The sequence below is a fragment of the Poecilia reticulata genome, chromosome 23 (assembly GCF_904066995.2).
Source record: "Poecilia reticulata chromosome 23, P_reticulata-male-v2, whole genome shotgun sequence".
Classification (NCBI taxonomy): Eukaryota; Metazoa; Chordata; class Actinopteri; order Cyprinodontiformes; family Poeciliidae; genus Poecilia; species Poecilia reticulata.
In genome coordinates this window covers 8,627,373-8,649,992 of record NC_088852.1, presented here as the reverse complement: position 1 = coordinate 8,649,992, position 22,620 = coordinate 8,627,373, and the positions used below count along the sequence as shown (strand labels likewise).

General features: G+C 39.7%; 1 protein-coding gene across 2 annotated transcripts in view; it reads right to left on the bottom strand.

The window, feature by feature from the left end:
- plxna4 (plexin A4) overlaps window positions 1–22,620 on the bottom strand; it is a 236,777-nt gene that overhangs the window by 20,369 nt on the left and 193,788 nt on the right. For both annotated transcript variants that reach the window (XM_008400677.3, XM_008400675.3), the window contains exons 13-25: window positions 22,279–22,430; window positions 21,483–21,606; window positions 20,268–20,404; window positions 19,673–19,840; window positions 18,820–18,913; window positions 15,925–16,161; window positions 15,506–15,652; window positions 14,136–14,370; window positions 13,859–14,001; window positions 11,467–11,735; window positions 4,565–4,631; window positions 3,668–3,814; window positions 3,047–3,206 (exon numbers count right to left, since the gene is read on the bottom strand). In XM_008400677.3, coding sequence (XP_008398899.2) covers window positions 3,047–3,206; window positions 3,668–3,814; window positions 4,565–4,631; window positions 11,467–11,735; window positions 13,859–14,001; window positions 14,136–14,370; window positions 15,506–15,652; window positions 15,925–16,161; window positions 18,820–18,913; window positions 19,673–19,840; window positions 20,268–20,404; window positions 21,483–21,606; window positions 22,279–22,430 — 2,080 coding nt within the window. The remainder of the gene's footprint in view (window positions 1–3,046; window positions 3,207–3,667; window positions 3,815–4,564; window positions 4,632–11,466; window positions 11,736–13,858; window positions 14,002–14,135; window positions 14,371–15,505; window positions 15,653–15,924; window positions 16,162–18,819; window positions 18,914–19,672; window positions 19,841–20,267; window positions 20,405–21,482; window positions 21,607–22,278; window positions 22,431–22,620) is intronic.

Sequence of the window (22,620 nt, the reverse complement as noted above, 5' to 3'; positions counted from 1 at the left end):
CCTCCCCATCTGTACCGCATCAGCACAAAACTAACGGCAGCTTTGATCGAATACTCCAGCGACATTATTTGAGAAGGAAGCGAACAGCCATATTGGAAACGCTTCTGTTCTGTTTTTAGCCATGAAGAGTTTTCTGAACATATAATTCTGTCTGTGCCCCTCGCCGAGTTTCCTCACTTGCGTCTGCCATTGTCCTCTGCTATTCTGATCACAAACAGGAAAAACAAAGCGGCAATCACGGTGCTGCCTGATGAGGCCTGTCTTTGGAGGATCCACCAGAGTCGTGTTCGCATCTGAAGAATCTGCAGGAAATAAAGATTCTCCTGTTGTTTTTGTCTGCGCAGTACATCTTTCTATAAAGATGCAAATGAGCTCCGGTCTCTAGTCAAGGCTCAGTAAACAAATGAAGAGGCTCAGAGCGAAAGGAATGGCAGGAAAGATTGAATAATAACGATAAACACAGGGTAAAACCAGTGCAAACTGAGATACCCCCTTGTTCCCAAATCTGGTGGTTTCTAATCAGTCTAATCAGAAGGAGTCAGTGTATGTTTGTGTGAGCAAACAAAGCCAAGGAAATGAGGGCTTTGACAAGACGAGATGGATTACTTTGATTTACATAAATCCATATTTGCAACAAGGTGCATAAATACAGTATCATGGAAAAGTATTCATTCTCCTTGAACGTCAGTGTATTTTATTGGGATATTATCCAATAGATCAATGCAATTTGGTTTATAGTTGTGAAGTAGAAAGAGAAGCTTAAAGCCATGTATGTGTGGAGTCCAATCCTTAAGGGCTTGTGTTTTCAGTGTTTTTTTTTTTATTTTTTAATACCAGTTTCTGTTTTAACACAGAAAGAGTTCAATTTGGTCTTAGTTCCTAGATCACCCACCACCACATGTCTGCTGTGTCCCCTAAATGGCTTCTGGTGAAATTGAAACAAGACTTGTCATGTCTTTCTTTTTGCCCCTCTCAGATCCAGACAAGATTCGCACGAGTAAGTCTCGTCTAATAACAGATTCCTCTATCCAAGCTGTGATTCTTTACCACTGAGTTACCATGGGCTTCTTAACTTCTCTCTCCTTGGCAGGTTTGGCTGTAGTCTCAGTTTAGTAATAGACTGAGATATTAAAGATATTAAATACTAAAATAAGTTTAGGATGTTGGTTTATAACCCAAACCTGCCGTAAACCTGTTTACTGAGTTAATTTGTCTCCATGATGCTGAGTATTCTCTTCTTTACCAAACCTCTGACATGCCTTCAAAGAACACATGTTGGACTATTGGTATAACGAGGATTGGATTCACATTATTATCACACTTTTACACTTTTTTTTTTTTTTGCAAACATATTCCAAAGCAAGCATTATTCTGCACACTACAAAAAATGGTACATCACATAAAATCCACTGAAATACATGACATTTGAGATTATTTGGGTTTTTTAGGTGACAGGTTGAAAGGTTGAAAAACAGTCGTATTTGGTGTCCTTAGGAATAAACGACAATGGTATTCTGAGGAAATTTGTAGCTTGTAGCACAGTGGAATTAAAGACAGCACTCAGGAGAACAATACTCTTGGTCAATTTGTCTCAAGACACGGATGCCACAAATCCCATTATCCTTTTTAGCCACTGTGATCAGTCTGTCTATGAAGAATGGAGAGTTGGAGATGTTTAGCTCGATGCTACATGTTTACCAGTTATTTTCTGAAACATAGTATTTAAAAAAAAAAAAACAAGATCCTAATTACATTTGCAAATTAAAATCCTACAGGCATGTGTGCTCTGAGAACATAATGGATTCATGATAAAAAAAATTTCCTCAAATCTTGGTCCTCAAACATTGGATATATTCTTTGAGTATAGGATGATGGAAAAAAAAAATCATCCATAAGTTCTCCAGTGAGCTTGCTCAAATGCAGACAAATAGACCCTGGAGAGGGTGGCCCAAATTCCTCATTCCCTTTAACAACAACACAATAAGAGAACCACGTCTCCTTCCCAAGGGGGTCCATCAAGTTTTTTTTTTTTAAGAGTGTCATCAAAAGGATGAACCAGTTTTTCCACTTAGCTGTCTCACAGACAGAATCCCCACGGTATGCACTCAGCCCATCTTTGATTTGAGATTGGAAAAAAAAATACATTTGGCAATATCAAGCCATGAAAAGCAAAATCTATCCTGATGAGACGGTCTGTAGGTATTAGTAGGGCAATACCTAGCACTGCAGCATCATTCCATCTCTGTTAATTAACAAATAGCAACCAGTTAAAACAGCTGATTACACGAGATCTTGTTTATATTGTCAGAAACATCTATTTATAAAGAGAGAAAGCAGATTTTAAAGAAAGTAATAATTGCCTCGAACGATTTAGCGATCAATCATCTGGCTCAACCAGTGACGGAAGTGTACTGTAATTTCCGCACTACTAAATGAATGTAAGCTGCACTCACTAACTTTGAGAAAAAAAAAGAAGAAAAAAAAAGCATATGTACAGGCCTCATTTGTCTATAAGCAGCAGGTGTCCATGTTCTAAAATAAGACATTTATTGAAATGTGTATAATTTTTCCCAGCAGTTCCTGTAGCACAGCCACTTAAAAAAAATAGAGCAGCCTACCAAGAAATGCTATTGATTGCCACCTTCATCTTCCTCCTGCGCTAAAACCACTAAAGTCGTCTTCTTCATTGTCAGAATTCAACAGCCTGACACACGCTTCCTCAGCCTCTCTTTTGTCGTCGCTCTCAGTGTCACTTTCGTCTCGCTCTTAAGCTTGTGCTGTCCTCTTCATCACAGAACAGTCAAGCCTTTCCAAAGCCATTGGTACAAATCAATATATTAACTGCATCAGTGTTCAAAGCTTGTGAATAAAAGTATCTGCTTAGAGTCTGGAAATTGTGACAGATTGTAAGTTTTGGTCTGGTAACAGGCCATTTTTTTTTAGATATTACAACCAAGATATCAACACTCTTAGAGAATAAAAGGAAAACACTATATTTCTGCTTGTACTTCTCAGAAAGGGTTTCTAAAAGTCCGAGGATTCTTACCCAGGTCCATATCTGAGGCCTTTAGGCGGTGTGAATACGGGACGTTCTTGTAGATGGCATCCAGAATTTTCTCCTTCACCTGACTTATTGTGTCACAGTTTAGGATCTTCACTTGGATCTCTGGACTTTTCTCATTCTCTGGATGTATGCAGTTGACCACCTGGAGGAGAAACATGAATGAACTTGACGCGTTGCAAGAAATGTATGTGGAGCCACCGATTCTAAACCCCGATCCCGAGAGACAAACCAAAGGAACATGAACAAAACCAGAAACCTGGGATACCACAGCTGATAGCCACTAGACACAGTAGAGAGGACTAAAACAGAGATTTAGCTAACAACTAAGAGGATGCAGAAGGGGAAATCTTAGTCGTTCCTCAGCTTGTGTGTGCAGTCATACATGCACTGAAACCCAGCCTTTTCTTGACAGCTCTTGCCACTAGTGAGGTCACCACTCTAGTGCCCCCTGCGCATGTCAAGCGTGAAAACAACAACTTCTGTGTCCCTTCGCACATCTCACGACCGACCACCCATGACCACCCTATTCACTCTTCCTGTCCCTGGAAGCATATTAAGCATCTCTCCTTAGCCCCAGTACTCCAGGGCAGGTGAATCCCTTACCAGCGTCTTGTAGTCAATCTGTTGTCTGATGAGCTTGTCTTCGCTGAGCGAGTAGCGAGCCTCTCCTGTGATCGAGTCAATGGGGCCTTTCTCCATCTGCTGCTTGATGGCACAGAAGAGGGAAAAGAGGGGCTCGCCTGCACACTCCTGCAACAACATTTGGACAAATACGTTTCACAGAGGCGGTAAAGCTCAGAGAGCCATTTATGGGCTCACTTTTCTGAGAACAAAATTTTATACTAAATGTTCAGAACAACGTAGTAACTTTTTGTTAATGTTTCCAGTCCTTCTTTTCTCCGGTATCAAGTAAAACACAGAGATTCCCCAACACTGGATGATTTAAAACAGAAATGTTCGCAAAAGAGAGACTCTTGTCGCAAACAATCATTTGAATCAAAACGTTGCAGTTCCTCAGTTAGAAGTGGTTGCGCATTTATAAGCATTTTTCTTTTCTCAGTGCCATGAAATAAACAAGAGCACAAAAATCATACAGCTGGAGGTACATTGATTATTTTTTCATATATATACACGAAGGCGTATGAATGTGTTAGAATGGCTCGAGCTATTTTCCAAAAAAAACAAGCAGTTTCTAGACATGCTCATCCCGATACTCCCGTTAATATAAAGACAACCAACTGAAAATGCACACACCACACTTTTTAGATATTTATCTGTTAGGAAACAGGAGAAGCAGGGCTCATTTTCCTTCTACTTCTAAATCATACTTTATGATAGTCTAGCAGATAAAGACCCAATAAAATATGCTGGATTTTTTTACTGCAACTTCGTAAAATCCCAGGGACACAAAAAGTTATTACTTTGCAAAAACAAACACAAAAAAAGCACTGTGTGCTGCAAACAGTTGTTGAAGTTGAGGGTAAAGAAAACTTACTGCACCTTTAGAAATTTGTAGAGAAGGAACGTAAACCAGTTGGTCAGCATTTTCTCTGCAACAGACTCCGTCCTGCAAACAAGCACAAATTACATGCTGAGGATTTGATCCCTGCACTGACATCATAAATATTCGACATTAGTGTCAAATTTTCTTCAAATAAAAGTGGCGGCAGCTGCTAATGAATAGGCTTTCACAGAACAAATGCATCTGTAAGGACATGAACGGCAAGAGCGTTTGCACATGCTATACGATGGCCTTTCAGACAATCTTTCGGCCGCCTTTTATGCTCAGGCACGCCGAGGGCAGCTCATGTACAAGCGGCGGGGATTTTAATATGAGGCGAAGCAATTAAAAGCCTTTATTTGATCCCGGTGGATTGATGTTGTTAGGGGCCGCAGTGGCTCTGTAATAACACTGGCCTCATTATCAAGCGCTCCCTCGCCTATTCACTGGACTAACACTCGATCCGGGCACAATAGAAAGTGAATGAATACATCTGCCTTTCCTTCTCCGCCTGGCATCCATGCTCCACTGGTGTGGCAAAAGTAATGTGTGTATGTGCGTGCACGTGCATTGACCTGGGCCAACAGTGTGATTGATCTCGTGTGAATGACTAATATGCATGCATAATAACAACAGCGGTGGTGGCAGGAGGCGAAAAGGAGCGGGTAGGATCGGATATCCTTTGACAGCAACCCTCGTGGTTAGCAGCGGGAGTATGTGGGCAATAATAAACACACACCCCTGCTCCTGCTTTAAATGAGAGACTACCGTAGACATCAATATTTCAGGATTAGTGTCCATTGTGCCCATTTGTGTGTTCGGTTTTTGTCCTTAGTTAGTCGGCTGCCACCTGCAGCCCTCCCTCCCTTCACCATTCAGTCTGCCTCGTAAAAAAAAAAGGCCTCCACGCTGCAGCGCGAGGGGGGAGCGTGATGTGCCAGTGGGGTAGTCTGGTACCCCCCACCAGTGCTGGCACAACACCTGGAGGGGATTAACTTCCTGCTTCTCACTGTGCCTCCACTTTTTATTCAGCCTGTCCCGCCCTTTCCTCCATCCACAGATCCAAGGGTCAACAAGGTCACTTTTCATCTTTTCTTTCATGTGTCCTTGCTGACTTCCTCCCTCCCTCATTTCCATTTGGCTGCCCTATTCTGGATCATGTAATCGCGCACGCTTCCAAATCCTCTCCATTTTCACAATTGTAGCCCGTCTGGGATGAAAGAGGCTTGGGAAAAAAAAAAGAGGAGGTGCATAGGGAAGGAAGGAAGGAAGTAAGGAGCAGTAAAAGGGTAAAAGAAGAGAATGAAGTACAAATAGCTTGGCTGAGTCTCAGACCCACATTTCTTTTTCTTTAACTTCCTTTTACTGAGCCACTTCCAATGGACATTGTGTGTTTTCTGTTTTGCCTTTGTGCCCAGACAAGTGTGTGGCAGCTTGAAGGCTTGTGTGCAAAAAGCACAAATTAATCCCACTGCGTACGTATCCAAAAATTAGCCCCTGTGCTCACTACTCTTTATGACGCGTGCGTGCGTGTGTGCGTGTGTGTGTGCGTGCGTGCGTGCGTGCGAATGGCAGCGGGTGCCAGCCCAGCAGTAATAAGAAGTCTTGGCGCACTCCCACCATTTAGCTTATGCTCATTCTCACTCGCAGCACTCTCTATTGGGAGCCGTGATAAAAATCAGCACTGTGATGGACCTGCTCAACATCTAACGTTTGTGTCTGGTATTACACCGTTTTAAAACAATCTTTATCCCAACCTCTCCTCAGCTAATAGTCCAAACACAGCAACCTATGTTTTGGGTTAATCTTTTGAAATTTGCCGTGCCCCGTTGGCATGGCCAGGCATTTGCCCGCTTGGCGGTCAATCAGACGGGCCGGTGGACGCTTGGAAGGATCTAGGACCCAGGAGCCATGGGAGTATTTAGGTATCCTTGATTAGAGAGGGACAGTGGGGGGATCAGACAGTAAAAATTTAAAAGATAGCACCCTTCCTACTGTGTTGTTTTTTTTTTGTGGTAAAATAATACATAATCTAAATTATTTTACTCTCACATAAAAAGTGTCAATTATTTTTGCTATTGCTAACGTTACACCATGCTGTTATCTAATGGTTTAAATATTCCTGGATATTCGTGTTTCTTTTTTTGTTTTTGCCCAACATTGGTTGTGCTGATGCAAATGACATGGCATATGTCATTAAATAAATAACATTAAATAATAAATAATATTTTATAGTAACCTAAAGCTAATCCGTATATGTATTGAATGTAAAAGAGAACATAGATGAATTTTAAATAGACATTCACGCTGTAGGAAAAAAAATACAAAGATTTATAATTTCTAAAATTATGTTTTATTTCTAAGGGTCACAGATGGAACACTGCATGGATAAGCAATTAGTTTATTTTTTGTTATTTCGATTTTGATAGCAAAAATATAGAATGAATAATTTGATTTATTATTAATTAGTAGGGTAGCCGCTCTGCATTCAGCCGCTTAACAGACATCTTGTTTATAGCTTACCAAGTGTCGTTTTGAAGCAGCAGTACTGTAATAAAAGTGATTGGTGGTGATAATTAGACCATTTATTTTCCAACAGGAAACATTGCCAAGCCGTTAAGATTTTTCTTTCACACGAACCAGGAAAATCTGTAGCTCCCCTTTTTCAGCCAGCTGGCCCGCAGTGCCCAACGACAGATGGGGTAGAGACGCTGCTGCGTCATGAGATGCTGCATAGAGTAGGAGATGACTGTCAATTTTTCTGCATCTCTTTAAAATTACACAAAAACCCCAGGAACAGATTGTCTAATTTATTTTTTATTCATTTATTTTTTTTAAATAAAGTACTGAAAGCCTTGGTAGAGCAGCATATACCAGTGACGCCAAACTAAAAATATTTAAATGAAGTTGAGAGAAGTTAATTAAAAAGTTAATTTCTGTATCGGTTTCAGCCAAACCAACTATTTCCATTTCTTACTTTGGCTTTTTGTGGGTGAAGAATGCAAGTCATCCAGTATTCCAAAATGTTTTCACAGTAATCCAGTGCTGCTACCCATCACTCTCTTGCTGATGCACATGCTCAGTTATCTATTTATTTCTCACACTCAAAAAAATTAGGACTAAAATCATTTTCTATCAACCAACATTATCCATATGGACCTACAGCGAGGCCTGTCCACCTGCATGCTGATGGGGTCTCTGTGCTGGAGGGTAATGCTGTGATTAACACATAAGCATATTGGGTCCTCTTGACCATAATCAGAACTAATATTTTGATGCCTAAACTGCAGCCAAATAAAACTTAAGGTGGGGGGTGGAGGGGGTGTTTAGCTCTGCGTGACAGGAAGAGCGAGAGAGATGGAGAGATGGAGCTTAGAAAGAAGTTAAAGGAGTAGAATGCAGGAAGCGATACGACAGATGGTGGTGGAAGGCTCTCGTTAGTTAGCTTGCCTGGTGGTTGTGCTTCAGCACAGGTTGAGATGGGACAGATGGAAGGATGTGAGCTTGTGTGTGGAGCGAGGAGAGAAGAGCGCACACACACACGTTTCTTGGAAGAGGAGGTAGTTGGGAGCTGTGCTCACATCCCATGCCAGAGCTCGCGCACTTTAAGCATTGATTTAGCAATCAAGAAAACAGGGAAGGGGGAGGAAAGGGCTGGGAATATAGACTGAGAGCACGAGCGTGGGACAGCGAGAGAGAAATAAAGGTAGGTCCGACATTACACATGCGATAAGCTGAGACAGACAGGAAGAGAGCTGTGAAGAGCGAACAGAGGCAGAAAGGAAGGGAGAGTAACACCGAAATGAGCAAACACACACAAACAGAGAGAGAGAGAGAAAGCTACAGGCATGGAACAAATTAAAGACGGATAAAAATAAGAGAAAGGGGGTGAATTCTCCCTTGTTTAAGCTTTCAAGTTTGTGTGTTTGCATCAAGGCTATTTTTATCTGCTAACCAAGGACACACCAGTCAGCACAGACTACGGGGTGGCATAGCTTGCCGTATCAGATCTGAAATTCATGCTGGGTTGGTGAAGCAGGAGATTTAAGGAGGAATAATGGGATGCAACGATATGATCAGTGGCCATCGCCATCATACGTATGACAATTGGGAAATCAACCTGAGTGCGGATGTGATGTGAACATGTGTTTCCCCTTCTGTGCAGTCAGCATGGCGCTGGCATTTTCCCCAGGTTTTTCTGCTCTCTGTTGTCATCAAGGAGGAGAAATGTGCTTTGCATTTTTATTCTGTGGTTGTTGATCGGTCTTAATTTCCATCCAATATGCAGGAATAGATTTGCAGAAATAGCACAAACAGGGCTCTCGTGGCTCACGATAAACAGCGATCAAAGGGCCGACTTCCTAGCTCGTCTCTGCGCCTCCGCGTTACAACTTTCTTCACTATTTAACAAAGCTTGAAGTGTCTTTACTGTCCTTGACTGCCTCAAAGTTTGGCATGTACACCACACTGTTCAGTTTTGGTCTCTTTTGACCAGAGTACCTACTTCCAGATGTCAGCTGTGTTTATGTAAATCTTTTAGATTTTTATTTCTACAAATTTTTGGAAAACCATGCAAAGCAAGTGTGCAATATTTCGTGTTGGTCTACTACATAAATTAAATGTATTAAAAGCAGTTTACCTTCAGGCATGCATTATTGCTACTGGTGTTAATAAAATATATGTAGCTTTAGAGCTAAGGTTGCTCTATAAAAGTCAAAACTTGCAATGGAATAGCGGAAAAATAAATCAGTTTGCATGACGTTTGACGAGGCTATCACATTTAAGCAGGAGCAAACAAAAAGACTTGATGGTTACTGTAAGAATGTGTTTTGATTGGTGCAAATCCTATCTCACCTTCAAACCATTAGTTTAAAGCGAAAACTAAAAATGGTGGAATAATCTTACATAGCACCGTAATCAGGATTTCCATACAGGCCGCTGCATCTCTCTGCATCACAACTCGGAGTCTAAACATACTTCAACAAGGAGAACATGCCCACTGTCTCTTGGACAGCGCAGTGAGCGAGATTCATTTCAGCCCTGTCTGCCTTTTCCATTTTGCGTTTTTTTTGTCTTTATTGGCAGAAAACACGAGTGTTTGCAGCCAGAGGGAGACTCTGAATTTGAATTGAAATGCGACGGACAACTTAATTTATCTCTTGCCTGTCAAATTATTTGGGAGGTTGTCGAGGCTTGACTGACAACCTGCAAGCAAAAAAAGCAACAAAAAAAAAAAAAGACATTTACTGTGTGCTCAGACGTACGCAGCCGCCCGCACAAACAACAGCTATGAAGAAGCTGGTTTACTCACGTAACCGTAATCACCGCATTTACCAAACACCGCAGGCAGGACGCATAATCACATACAGAGCTGTGTTCAAGTGCATGCCATTCAGGCTTTGACTACAAATCCAACAGAGGACTGTGATTGAGTCAGAGAGCCATTTATAATCTCCCCCCCCCCTTTTTTTTCATGAATGAGTTTTTCTTTCCTCATGAGCAATTTGAAATTGGATTCGCTGCTAATTAATTATAATTATTTGGCTAATGATGTGCACAGCAATGCGCTCTGATGTTTCTGACTCTGAGCCAGTGATTCAAGGTCACAGGAGTTAATCCAAACATGTCACAGATAGGGAACAGTGAGAAGCATATGTAGCCTTTGGTTCCTGAGAGCGCACATATCCACTGTAAACCTTTCATCTGCACCCCTTCCCACAAAACAGCCAAACAACAGCGCTTGCTCAGACGTTTATATAACCCTCTTGTGGTGAAACTAATCTTTTGATTTATGTTTAGACACACCGGGATGCTAAAAGAAAAATAGCAGAAGGCTTGGGGTCAGAACTTGTCCATCTTGTCTACAAACCCCAGTTTCAGTTGAGGGAAGTGACTAAAGAACATGATGGTGCAATCCCCATGTTTTATTGCAGGTATGGTGATAATGGATGTTGTGCCAAACATGCACGAAGCATCAAATTGGGCTTGCCGTAGTTTGCAAAAACCATCGTCACTCTCCACTCTGACGCAAATTTCACTCAGTCATAGACTGGGAGTAATGGGACTGAGAAAAGAGCTGCTGTTGACAACTATCCTTGTGGAAAAGCCAAACAAATATTAATGGGAAAAGACAAGACACACAATAATAGCTAGAAATATGTGGGGAGAAGTCGAGGTGAGGCTTTTAAATCTGGTTTTGGTCAACTAAATAGCTTTTATACTAGTTGTGAAGCAACTTGTGACATTTACATGTTGAAAGACAAATAACATTTTTTTTAACTTAGCAGTGTGCTTTTTAACTTAGTGATTTTAATTTCATACAACTTTTCCCAACATTTTAAAACAGCATGAAGGAGCAAGTGTCCATGTGCGATACCTGCCAGCTCTTGCTAATTATATGGGATGCTAGTGGTGCTGAAATCTGTGGTTAGTGTGTTGCATTTTGAGCCAGGTGAAAATCATGATGTCTTTTCTTGATTAATAATGTAGGCACTTTAAACTATTCCGATGAACTCTTCCAATTCTGTGATCAAATATTGACTATGAAGTTGAGGAGATCGGCAGGAGATAACTTCATCTGATAATAAACGTTTCCTATGTATTTATTTGTTCTTGTATGTAAAGTTGTGACCCAGTGTGGAGAATTAATTCAAGTTGTACAATCACTTCCCTCCAGACAAAAAGGAAAAATTCAAAGAAATCATTTCAAAGCTGCAAATTACTATGAGGTTCGTGTTCATGATGAGTTCGTTTAAACTTCTGCGAGTGAGGAACAGTGGGAAAAATTAAGGCATTAAGCAAACAATGTAAGTCATAAATGTCGCTTGTCAGCTGTGGGAATGAGGCCACCTGTGAAGAAGTGCTGGGTACAAAGTCCGCTCACTTAGAGAACGCTAATTACCTGCGAAGCAGCAATTTGGGGTGATTTTTGCTTTCAAGGTTGCGGTCTATCAAGTCAGACAGCAGGTGCTTCAGGACGTCGGTGGCGTACTCCAGCTTGCTCTGCAGCACGGTCATGATCAGCGAGGCCACGTTGCCGCGGTCCCTCATGGAGAAGCCACGCTGGGCCTCCAGAGTGCGAATAAAACACAGCAGGAATATTTTGTTGTTAATGAGCTGGCCAAAGAGCTTCAGCCCCTTCTCCACTTGCTCCTGGCGGTAGCCTGGCACCTGGGAGAAAACAAGAGAAATGAAAGAGCATTAGACATTTCAAAAGTGGGCAAAATGTGCAGATTCAAACTGGCGTATTCAAGACGATGATACATATACCTAATTAGTCACAGACTCATTTGAATTTATTATTAGCGCTCTGTCCTCCAAGTTAAACATAGTTTTTTTTTTGTCTTTTTAAGAGGAATATAGCACCTTCATTAACATAATATTAAGATCACTTACAGCTGTGTTTGTATAACCAGAAACAAATGAAAGCCATGTTTTAAATAATCCTAACCAATTAATGAATGTACAATTTTCTTACATAGTCATGCATTAGCAATTAAATCCTTGGAAAGAATAATTGAAATAGGAAATAACTGACTGAAAAGGAAAAAAATAAATAAAAAATCAGGAACCTAGGGAGATGAGGAGTTTAACATTTTCAAGCTTTTGTCAGGTTTCGTCTGAAGGTTGAGAATAAAGTGAAAAACACCAGGCCTCAGTAGGGAGTGTTTATTATTTCGATGGCACCGTGTTCCATATTAATGCAAGTTGAAAGGCAGTGCAGAACTGTGAATTCTTCTCATCTGAGCCCACACCATCCCAGCACTGTTTATAGTTGTAACTTGCAACATGTGCGTCTTTCTCTCCCCCCCACACCATTTCTTCATAAACAGCACCTTAGGAGATTATGTTTTTTATCTGTCAGTAGCACTCTGGGTAAGACAGCATTGCTTTGCAGCGAATGCAGCTGTCAGCCCACATATGTTCCGTCTTTCTACCTTTTCCTTGAGGTGGTTGTAATCTGCCGAGAGCTATTGTTCGGTTGAAAGTCTAATTTTATGCAGCTTGTCAGAATGTGTTTCTGTGTTTGGGAGTGTTGGAGTATTAGTCGTTGGTGAATGCGGGATTTTCTTTTTTTTTTTTTTTTCATTACTGTAAGGTTTTCTGATGTGCAAAGCTAGAGGTACCAATAAATGGCTCCAACTTTAATTGCAGCAAAATTAAAGTAAGAGTCTTTAATTTTTCTAATCTTTGGTATGATTACAAAGATAGTCACAATTAGAACTTTATCGGCTATTTCATAAACTAGTTACCGTTTTTCTTCCATGGATTTATGTTGATCCGTCATAAAATGCATTGTAGAAATGCAGGGGGGAAAAATAATCCAGGACTATTTTAAAAAGGCAATATAATTATTTGACTATTTAATATGCTAGTTTTTAAATATAACAACGACAACAAAGAAAACTTCAGAAATATTTTAGTGCTAATAATTTTCTACTGCTTAGGGTAGCTCCCCATCAGCACTTGGCTTTAAATTATTCGGTGCATCAATAATAATTAGGTGGTCATCAACAGCCACGCAGTTTTTCCATTATGCTCTTTTTCCACATTATACTCTTCATATAGTTTGATATTTGTGCCAATTAAAACATAATTAATACGGCTTATTAGAGGGAAATTCTCATCAGGGATGGGATAGTTAACTCTGAAGCCAGTGAAATAAGGGCCCATCATTATTGTAATGGAACAAGATGACCTGTTTAATCATAGTTGTCAGTCAAAGTTACCAGTGAGGATAAATGACTTAATGTGGTTTTTTTGTTGTTTTTTTTTGTTTTGCATTTCTCCTGATGATTGACTTTTAATTTGGTTTTGCCGATAAGAAAAAAAAAAAAAAACCCAGTTACCATCTCATGTCCTTTATCATTATTATAGTTTTGATTATAGTTTTGATTTGAAGTCTATCTTGTTCGCTTTGAAATAACTCTTCTGTCATCTATCAGAGGGTTTTTTGTTTACGAGGTAGCAACAACAGCCAACATCTGCGTTAATTTCACCTACTGCGACCCACCACACTGGTAATTTGTTTGCTCATTTTGATCTCATTTCCAAAAGGGCTAATTGGATTACACTGCTGTTTGATGAAGACTGAAGAAAAGGAGTCATATTTTATTTATGTGCTATGTCAAGGAAACAAAGTGTGAGATTATGTTTTATCAGCTTGGAAAAACTTCAGGAAAAACCTTGAAACATTTTTGCTTTACAAATTTGTGCTGGAATTTAAATCTAATCATTTCTTTTTAAAAGACACTATGCTCAAATATTGAAAGGGAAACAGAATTATCTATTACCTCCAGATCTCTCAGTACAGGATGTTCCTCGATGCCTGGAAAAAGGACCCTCATGGTGTAAGTCCTGTAGTCTAGAAAGGGGATTCCAGCTCCATCTAGGTCACTGGTGAGCTCATGAATGTCTGTTTGAAGCTCTGCAAAAGCTGGAAGATGACAAACATTTTGTGTCAACCGTTACAATCTCGACACAAAACTTGTTTATTCAAAGCTTATAACATTGATGACGAGTCAAAGGTCATAAAATGAGGGGATGTCAATTTTATGTGAAGATTTTTACCTTCTTTGCATTCCAGCGCCACACGTGACTCGAGGTTGTCCATCTGCATTTGGAGTCTCTTCAGAGTCAGGTCGCTTTCACGAGACTTGCGCTTGTAGGCGATCAGGACCACCACGATGAAAAAGATGAGCAGCGCGCCGGCTGCAGCGATGCCGATGATCGCCGTGCTGCTGAGCGGGCTGTCAGATGTGATGTGGACCACACCAGGGGAGAATTCGATACCGCCAACACGTGCCTTGTCAGAGAAAAACACGAGAGAGACACATTCTAGTGCTGTAATAATTTCACAAAAAAATTCCTAGACATTTTCAAAATCAAACTTCTTTCACATTTTTCAGATAAAAAAAAAAAATTAAAAAGCTCATTTATGGCCAACTATAAACATATTCATGCAAAACTTCACTTCAAATTTATGGGATAAAAGTTTAAGGTTGGAACTAATGAATGGATCAAATCCTGGTTGGTTTGAAGGACGGATACGCAAACTAAAGACTTTGTTGATAGTCTGATGGACAAACTATTGGTTGTTTGAATGGATAATTGGGCAAAACTGATGGTTGGTTGTCCAGTAAGATGAATAAATGGGGAAACAAATAGGTTGTACAAATATCTAGATGGTTTGAGGGACAAAACTGATGATTAGTAGGATTGACAAACTGATGCTTCTCATTGTACAGAAGCAAATATGGACAATGATTGAGATGAACAGATGAGTAGATGTGTCAAATGTTTAGACAGTGGAACATGTTGACTTTTTCACACCGGTATTTGATTTTTTTCAACTGCTTTCCAGACCTAACCAATCATCTCCAGGCTATACGGAGCCCCATCCATGCATAACTTTGGTTACCTTTTCAGTGGAATATAAAAACATCTCATACTGAATGCAAAGCACAGCACAGATTTCACCAAATGTTTCCTGTTAGTGTTTCTTAGAAGTCTAAACTATTTCAATTGATCAAACTGAAGTTCAAACTACAGAGAGAGTCGCAGATGGAAGAGTCTACACACTTCTGTTTATTTTACAGTGATGCGTTTTTATCTTTCTGCGACGCGGGGTTCAGGTGGTAATATCAGGAAATGCTTTGCTCAAAGTGGTCTCTCTTAAAGCCACAAATGGAATCTTTATTGAGTTTGCTGTGGCCGTAATTCTTCTTATTGAAGAGTTATTTGTTTGTCTTTCGTCTGCTTGTGGGTACCAACAGGAACCACGTGGCTGATTGGATTAGAACCACGCTCCGTATGAAAGCAGACAAATGGATAGATGGCAAAACAAAGAATGTCTGTCTCTAAATCTTTCAATTGATTTGCAAGACTGTTTTCCTTCCCAGCAGAGTCTAGACATTAGTTTATGCTGCATTACCACTTACCAGGACTTTGTGGCGACCAGTCAGGTTGGGAGACTCGCAAAGAAGCTGGTTCTCTGACACCGTTAGCATGCAGGGTTTGTCTCCAATCAGGACCGTGTAGTTCAACTTTCCATTCCCGCTAGTAGTTGGCGGAAGAAAGTTTCGTCCCTGCAAAGACAATTCATGCCGTTTTTCAATTGTTCAGTTATAAAAACAACAAGTCATTTCATTCAGATTATATATAGTTTGAAAAACAAGATGTTAAGTTTATTTTAATTTTTTTAAAGTGAATTTTGCTCCAGGTGTCCTGATTAGTTCATACACAAACCAACTCACAACACACCAATATTGTATTATGCTGTGAGCCCGTTCTGCAATATTCACTAAACATGAATCAAAGTCTACAAGAAAAAGTGTTTTGAAGATGTTGATTGACTTACTTTTAGTATGATCGGTGACCCCGGTTTAAGCTCTTGGACACCAGAGGGACTAAGTGGCTCAAATTCAGGGTTGGGGTAGTAGATAAAGTTGGTGTTGTTGAGGGCCATCAGGGACTGCACATCGTCCATTTTAAAGCCAAACTCATCGGGTTTTTCTGGTACTTGCTGCCTGGCCAGGCTTATGGACAGTTCTGGGACCTGACACTGCATAGTTGTGGAGCTCAGCACCTGACACATCTTGAGGACACAAAGGTAGGGGGAAATTTTAGCTTGCAGGTATGTACGTCTTCTTGACCCAACAGTTACAAGTCTCGGAACAATTTCCTTTTGTTTTTGTTTTACTTTCTCCTCACCCTGTCCCTTTCCCTGTCAATTTGGTTTAGTTTCAGTTAGTTTGTGAAATATCTCTCTGTAAAATGGGCTGCTTCAAGAACTCTTCCCTGATTCCTTCTACATAAACATGTGTGCCTCAGCATGGCCATATTGAGTAAATAGTTAACAATCCTACTTCAAATGTCAGCATCCTATTTGCTTTTTTTTGATAGGAAAAACAAAAACATTGCATATCAAATATACCAAGGTAAGACATTATTTTACTTCAGTGTATTTAAATATAATTACATTTGTAACATCTTACTGTTAATGTACTAACAGAAATTGCTATATGGATGTTTAAAGGTAGCAGACCTTAAATATTGAAATTATTAAAACACACTTAATCTTTACTGATGATCAATCCAGCTTTAAAAATACTAAAGTTTCAAAAACATAATATGCTTAGGACATTTAGTTTGTTTCAATTGGTACATATCTGAATACCACAAACATAAGGTGGTTTAATTTGACAGTTTATATGAAGTTTGCAGCTATTCGTTCCTTTTAATTCCTTTATTATTTCTTGAATTGCTCAGTTGAACATGATAAACACCCTTTCCAACTTCAGGTGTTCAATTCTTTAACTCCTACAAATAAAAAAAGGCAGATTTTTAAAAAGAGCCTAATGTCGGGCCTGTTGGACTCTCATTTCAAAGGTGGTGATAAAATAATGCACAGCTGGACACAGGATGCAGTTTCATCACTAGCAGATCAGGAGTGATAACTGAGTTTTACCTTTCCTTCATTAGACTCTACAAAGACCTCCCCAGCTTTTCTTCACTTCATCCTGTGATACTGCGATCCTTTCCTTTTCCTCTTTGACGCAATCTCTTCTTTCTCTGTCCAACATCAGCCACATTTCTATATTTTCTTCTCTTGTCCTGTCCTTTTATAATAGTCTTTGCTGTTGACTCACATTTGATATATGAAACAATTTTAAACATTTATTTTTTTCCTTATTCTACTTAAAGTGAGTCTTACTAGCAATGACAGATTGATCTATCACTTTAATGCCCCATGCCCCTCTACATCCTCCTTACATCTCCATTCCTCTCTGCCTGTCAGGACACTGACAAATCAACCTGCAGCACAGGTCTCCCTCGCAGACATCTCACATCTCCACAATAACCCCTGCCATGCAGTCATTCAAACTATTACCTGTCACTGTAATTGGCTCCTTGAACATCAGACTTGACAAATCCTGCAAGGTCTTCAGGACATTACTGACATGTATAATGCAGCGGTATATGTCAGGCACCAGAATGTAGGGGAGGAAAAGAGAAAACGCTTCTGTTTTTTTTTTTTTGGAGAAACGTCACTAAAATCACTTTAGATGTCCGATTCCGTTTCTTTTCTCCTTCTCATCCACACCCATCTCAGTGTCGCACTGCAACAGGAAGATGTGAGGCCAACTAGGTGGCGACAGTTACCTTTAGACACAATACCCAGCTCATGTGAGTGTGAGCACAGATGTTAAACGTGCTGCAAAGTCACGCTCAAATGAACCATGAAGATGGATAGCATTACAACCTTTTTGTTCCCCTCTTCTTTCAGTGAGATCAAACAAACTCTTGTATGACTTTCTCCAGCTTCCTGTGAGAAAACTGCAGGTTACAGTTATATATTTTTTTTGGCATATTGTGACAAGTTTTCTTCTTTTTGTTTGCAAGAAAAAGTGATTCGATTAAAAGCTTTTTAGTAGTGGTGAAACCTGATTAAAATATTTAATCTTGCTGATTCCAAAGTCTATAAAGCTTAATAGTGACAAAGTAAGCAACACTTTCCATTTGAAAAAGTTTATTTGCTGTGAAATTATTGAATCGGAGACACCTTAGCTTCACAACAAAGTATTGTTTTTAATTAATTCACTTAGGTTATTCAACCATTAAATTGGTGCAATATGCTACTATACCCATTAAGATTTGTAGTGTTTCAGGAGCCCCTGATCTGTAACGTTTTGAAAAAATACTTATTTAATGTGAACTGTGAATCCTGGGATGTCTGTGCTTGCTGCAATATGTTTTGCACTGAGATTCTATGAAAGGTCATTGCACAACAAGAATATTTTCCAGCGTGCCATGTGATCGTCTTTACTGGCTTATCAAAATGCACAAATATTTGATAAGTTACAAATATATGCATAAATCGGAACTTTTCTATGCAAAAAACAAAACAAAAAAAAAGCATGTATTAAAGTATATGGAATTTGTGAATTAAAATGAACACTTTTTAAACCCCTGCCCTACATTTTTAGAAAATTAAAATGACCAACTTTAACTTCATGTTATGTATCCAAATGAAGTTCAGGACTATGTGGTGTGCAGTTTATTATTCTATTTGTAGTATTAAATATAAAAGTAAACATAACAGAAAAAAAATTACCCTTCAAAAATGTTTGTGCACACTCAGACACAACATGCAGTCAATGTGTTTTCATTGTAGGTTAAAAATAAAAACATTTGAACGCGTTTCATGTTCAAATTTCAGATGAAGGAATATTGGTGTTTTGCAGCTACTTACGCTGAGCGATTCTTGGCTGTTGTATTTAGCTCTTATGATTGGGGTCTCAATGATGTCCAGGTTAGTTCCTGTTACCATCACCGGAGTATGACCACTGAAAAACAGGCAATATTTCAGAGATTGTTTTGACAGATTACTAAAGTATACCTTGGGCCTTTTCACATATCCTTACAACCACCAAATTGTTGCACATTTAGAGGCTGACATTTTTGGCCGTTGCTAGTAATATGTAGCTCAAACTCAGTCAGATTGGATGGAAACATTTCTAAATAGTCAATTTTAACTCTCGTCACAGTTTTTAATTTCTTTCAAAACTGTCCACTGACAAGGCCATTTATTGATTAAAAACAATCCCTCAGCAGCTGCGGCAGTATGTTACAGGTTGTTCCTCTGCTGGGTAGTAAACATCCACCTTAGCCTCCAGTCTTTTGCAGCCTCTAACACGTCTTCTTCCAGGATTGACCTGTTTTGCTCCATCCATCAACTCTGAGCAGTTTCAGTAACACTTCTGATGAAAAGCATATAACTCTGCATACCTTGGTTGACCTCAGACAGTTAACCAAGTTGATCATGGCCATGTCTTGATAGGCTTTGCAGTTGTACCATACTGCCTTCATTAAAGGAGTTGACAAAACATGAAAAAATAAAGATGTGTAAATGTAGCAAATAACTGTGGGATGCAAAAGAGATGCTGTAGGTTTTCTAAGACGTACAACATTTTAAAGGTATTTTTAAACCATTTATTTTAACTTAATAAGCCTGAGGCCTGTTCAACAGAGATATGCGGTTCCTCCAGATCCACAGTGACATTAAATCGTTTGTCAAAATGTGAAAGTTCCTCTTGGTGACATACCTGTAGATGCTCCACTCTGGCTCTATCTTTGTTATGGTGGGATCCTCCACATACTCAAACTGCAGATCTTTCTGGAGTTGGGCCTTATCTATGCTCACAGACACAGATACCCTTCCGTTGCCATGCAGGGAGGCATGTGTTCGGCAGGTTAGCCACTGTCCACCCCTCCTAGAAAGTAGCAGTACAGAGTTAGCCAAGTAAAACTGCTACGTAAGGATAATGCTGTGTAACCATTAAGGAAGAAATATGACATTGGGAGATAATAATATAGCTTTTATTTAATAGCTTTTTATCTTGAAAGTTTCAAAATCATAAAAAAAAATTAAACAAAAAACTATTTAATAACCCTGTGTTTTACCATGGATGATAAAGTGGAGCAGAGTACACGAATTATTGAATAAACTCATCAGCATGAATGCTGATAAAACAACCTTTTTCAAGATGACTTTATTTTTCCTCCAAACGCAGCTCATAACCAGAACTGTCAGAGCCATTAGCTGCCTACGCTTTGATGGAAACCGACTTTGACTGAGCTTTTTAATTGAGTCTTTGAAGAGTTGATTGGCAGGGTCAACCGAGGCATGTTCCCACTAACCTCAAGTAAGTGCACGGCTGGTCCTTAAACATAATTGACACGTTGCTCCCAGCGTCCAAGTGGCTGCCTGTGATGTTGACAATTGTTCCCCCGGAAACTGGGCCACGGCTCGGCTTCAGCCCGGTAATTCGCGGGATCTGTATTGGGAGTCGCATAGTAAGATCAGTCACATTAAAAAACAATCATGCTAATACGTAGGGAGACAAATATTGCAGATAAAAAGACTGGAAAGAGAAGTGTTTAAACTTTTGATGAAAACACGATACAGGTGTTTTTACATTTTTTTTAATGCCTGTTTGTTTTTTTGTTTTTTTTAAATCTTACTTCTGCGTTTTGATGCTTAACTTACCACCTAGCATCAAGAGTACCACAAAAAAAACTATAAAAAGTTAAAAACAAATCTGTTCAAAGAACTGTTCCTTTTCACAGAAAAAGTTTAGACAGAAAGTCATAATAACCGTCTCATCATTCTTGTTTATTGAACATTACTGGATAAAAATGTGCTACAATCTGTAGCCGCAGATCCCACTGGCAATAGGCACAGGCAATAACATGTTGGAAACATTATACAATTGTCACAGCAGTAGTTAATCAAGTCCAGTCGAAGCTGGACATCGCACCGATCCATTATGAAGCCATCTGGCATTCTTATGGTCCCATCTAAAGCCTGTTGTGTTGCATGTTTCGATGTAACATCTCATACCTCTGTGAAGAGGGGCCTCAGTGAGAAATAAACCTCGGCCAGTATCCTTTGAAGGGTAACAGTAAAAATGATACTATAGCATAAAAACAGGTCCATAAAAGCAACCACTGGAAATTTATTCCAGAATGCGGAACTGCGTTGGTGACTGGAACTGTGCTGGGAGAGAATCGAAAGAACACAGCAGAGGGTGTAATGTGTTTCTTTATGAGTTCGTGTCAGAAAACGCTTTTAGAAACATCAGCTTTTCCGCCTCATCTTAAACTCGTTAGTGGAGTGCCAGTCACGTCTCGCAACTGATCCACACACGAGAGAAGAGCTATCATGTGGGAACGGAGCCACGAAACCGCAACATATATTAGCACGGTAAGTGAGGACAGAGAACACCTGACATGGAGGCGCTAAAACGAATGCAACTCTGGAAGAAAGTCAAAACTCACAAAGTCACGTGCAAAGTTAGAGGGATTTTTTTTTTGTGATATGAAAGAAAATCTCAAATAAATACAGACACTCACCACAAAGTAATAGTACTTGGATGATGTTGCCATAAATTCTGGTCTGCATGCTCCAACACCAACACACACCTGTATGTTCCCAGTGTACTGGCTCAGCTCTGCTCGCCCCATTTCACAAACAATCCTGCAAGAAAAGAGTAGAATTACTGTAGAACGCATTGAAATTCACACTAACGTTATTTTAGACTTGAAACAAAGTAAAGAGAAAAACTGATCAAGAAGAGCTTACATTGTGATAAAAACCTTACACGATACACCATTTGGTAGTTACTTTACCTCCTACGATTGGCAAACTTGAGGGAGAAAAAGCAAAAAGTCTCTCCCTTTTGCGTATGACCTCAGCTACAGCTACCTCTGCTGGGTCAGCACTTACTAAGAAAGTGCTGGCCCACAACTTTCTTTCTAAGCAGAAGCGCTGTGTCTGTTGATAAGCCAACTTTAAACTAATTTGACAGATGGCACCTGCAAGAAGCCCAAGCTGTGGATTTAAACTGGAACGTCAACTAAGTTTGACCTCCAGAAATTTCTAAAAATGATTATTGGACTGTAAGGACAAATGTATATGCAGCTGCTTGAGTGTTTGTCACTAGAAATTATAAATGTATGAATTTTGCTCCAAGGTACACCTAGCATTCAAGTTTTATGCACTTCATGTATCCTTGCTGACACCTCAGTTTCCTCTCAAATAGTCTTGCATGTAAAAATGGCATCAGTTTGACAACAATTTCAAGTAAAAAAGTAGTAATTAATGAGGATCCGATTGCTAAATTATTTTATGGTTAAAAACATGACTTACTGTTCCGCAGGGATGTAACCGTCACGTATGGGGGTGCAGTCCACGTCGGCCACCTTCACGTTACCCTGAATCTCTCTGAAGTCCAGTCCAAGATTTTCGCCACGGATCGTCACGAGTGTGCCGCCTTCCCTGGGACCGCGCAGAGGGTTGATCTGTTGGCATCCAAACCGCGATTATTTCTGTAATTTTGCTCGTTTAAAAACAAAGCGTTTTACGTGCAGTAGTTTGAAGAAAATGTGAAAGTTTCATCCTGCGATATGTTGATATGTTTAGTTTAAATCTTTTCTTTCTGTCAGTTTATTGTACAAGAGCATTAATAGCACAAACTTTTCACATTTTATT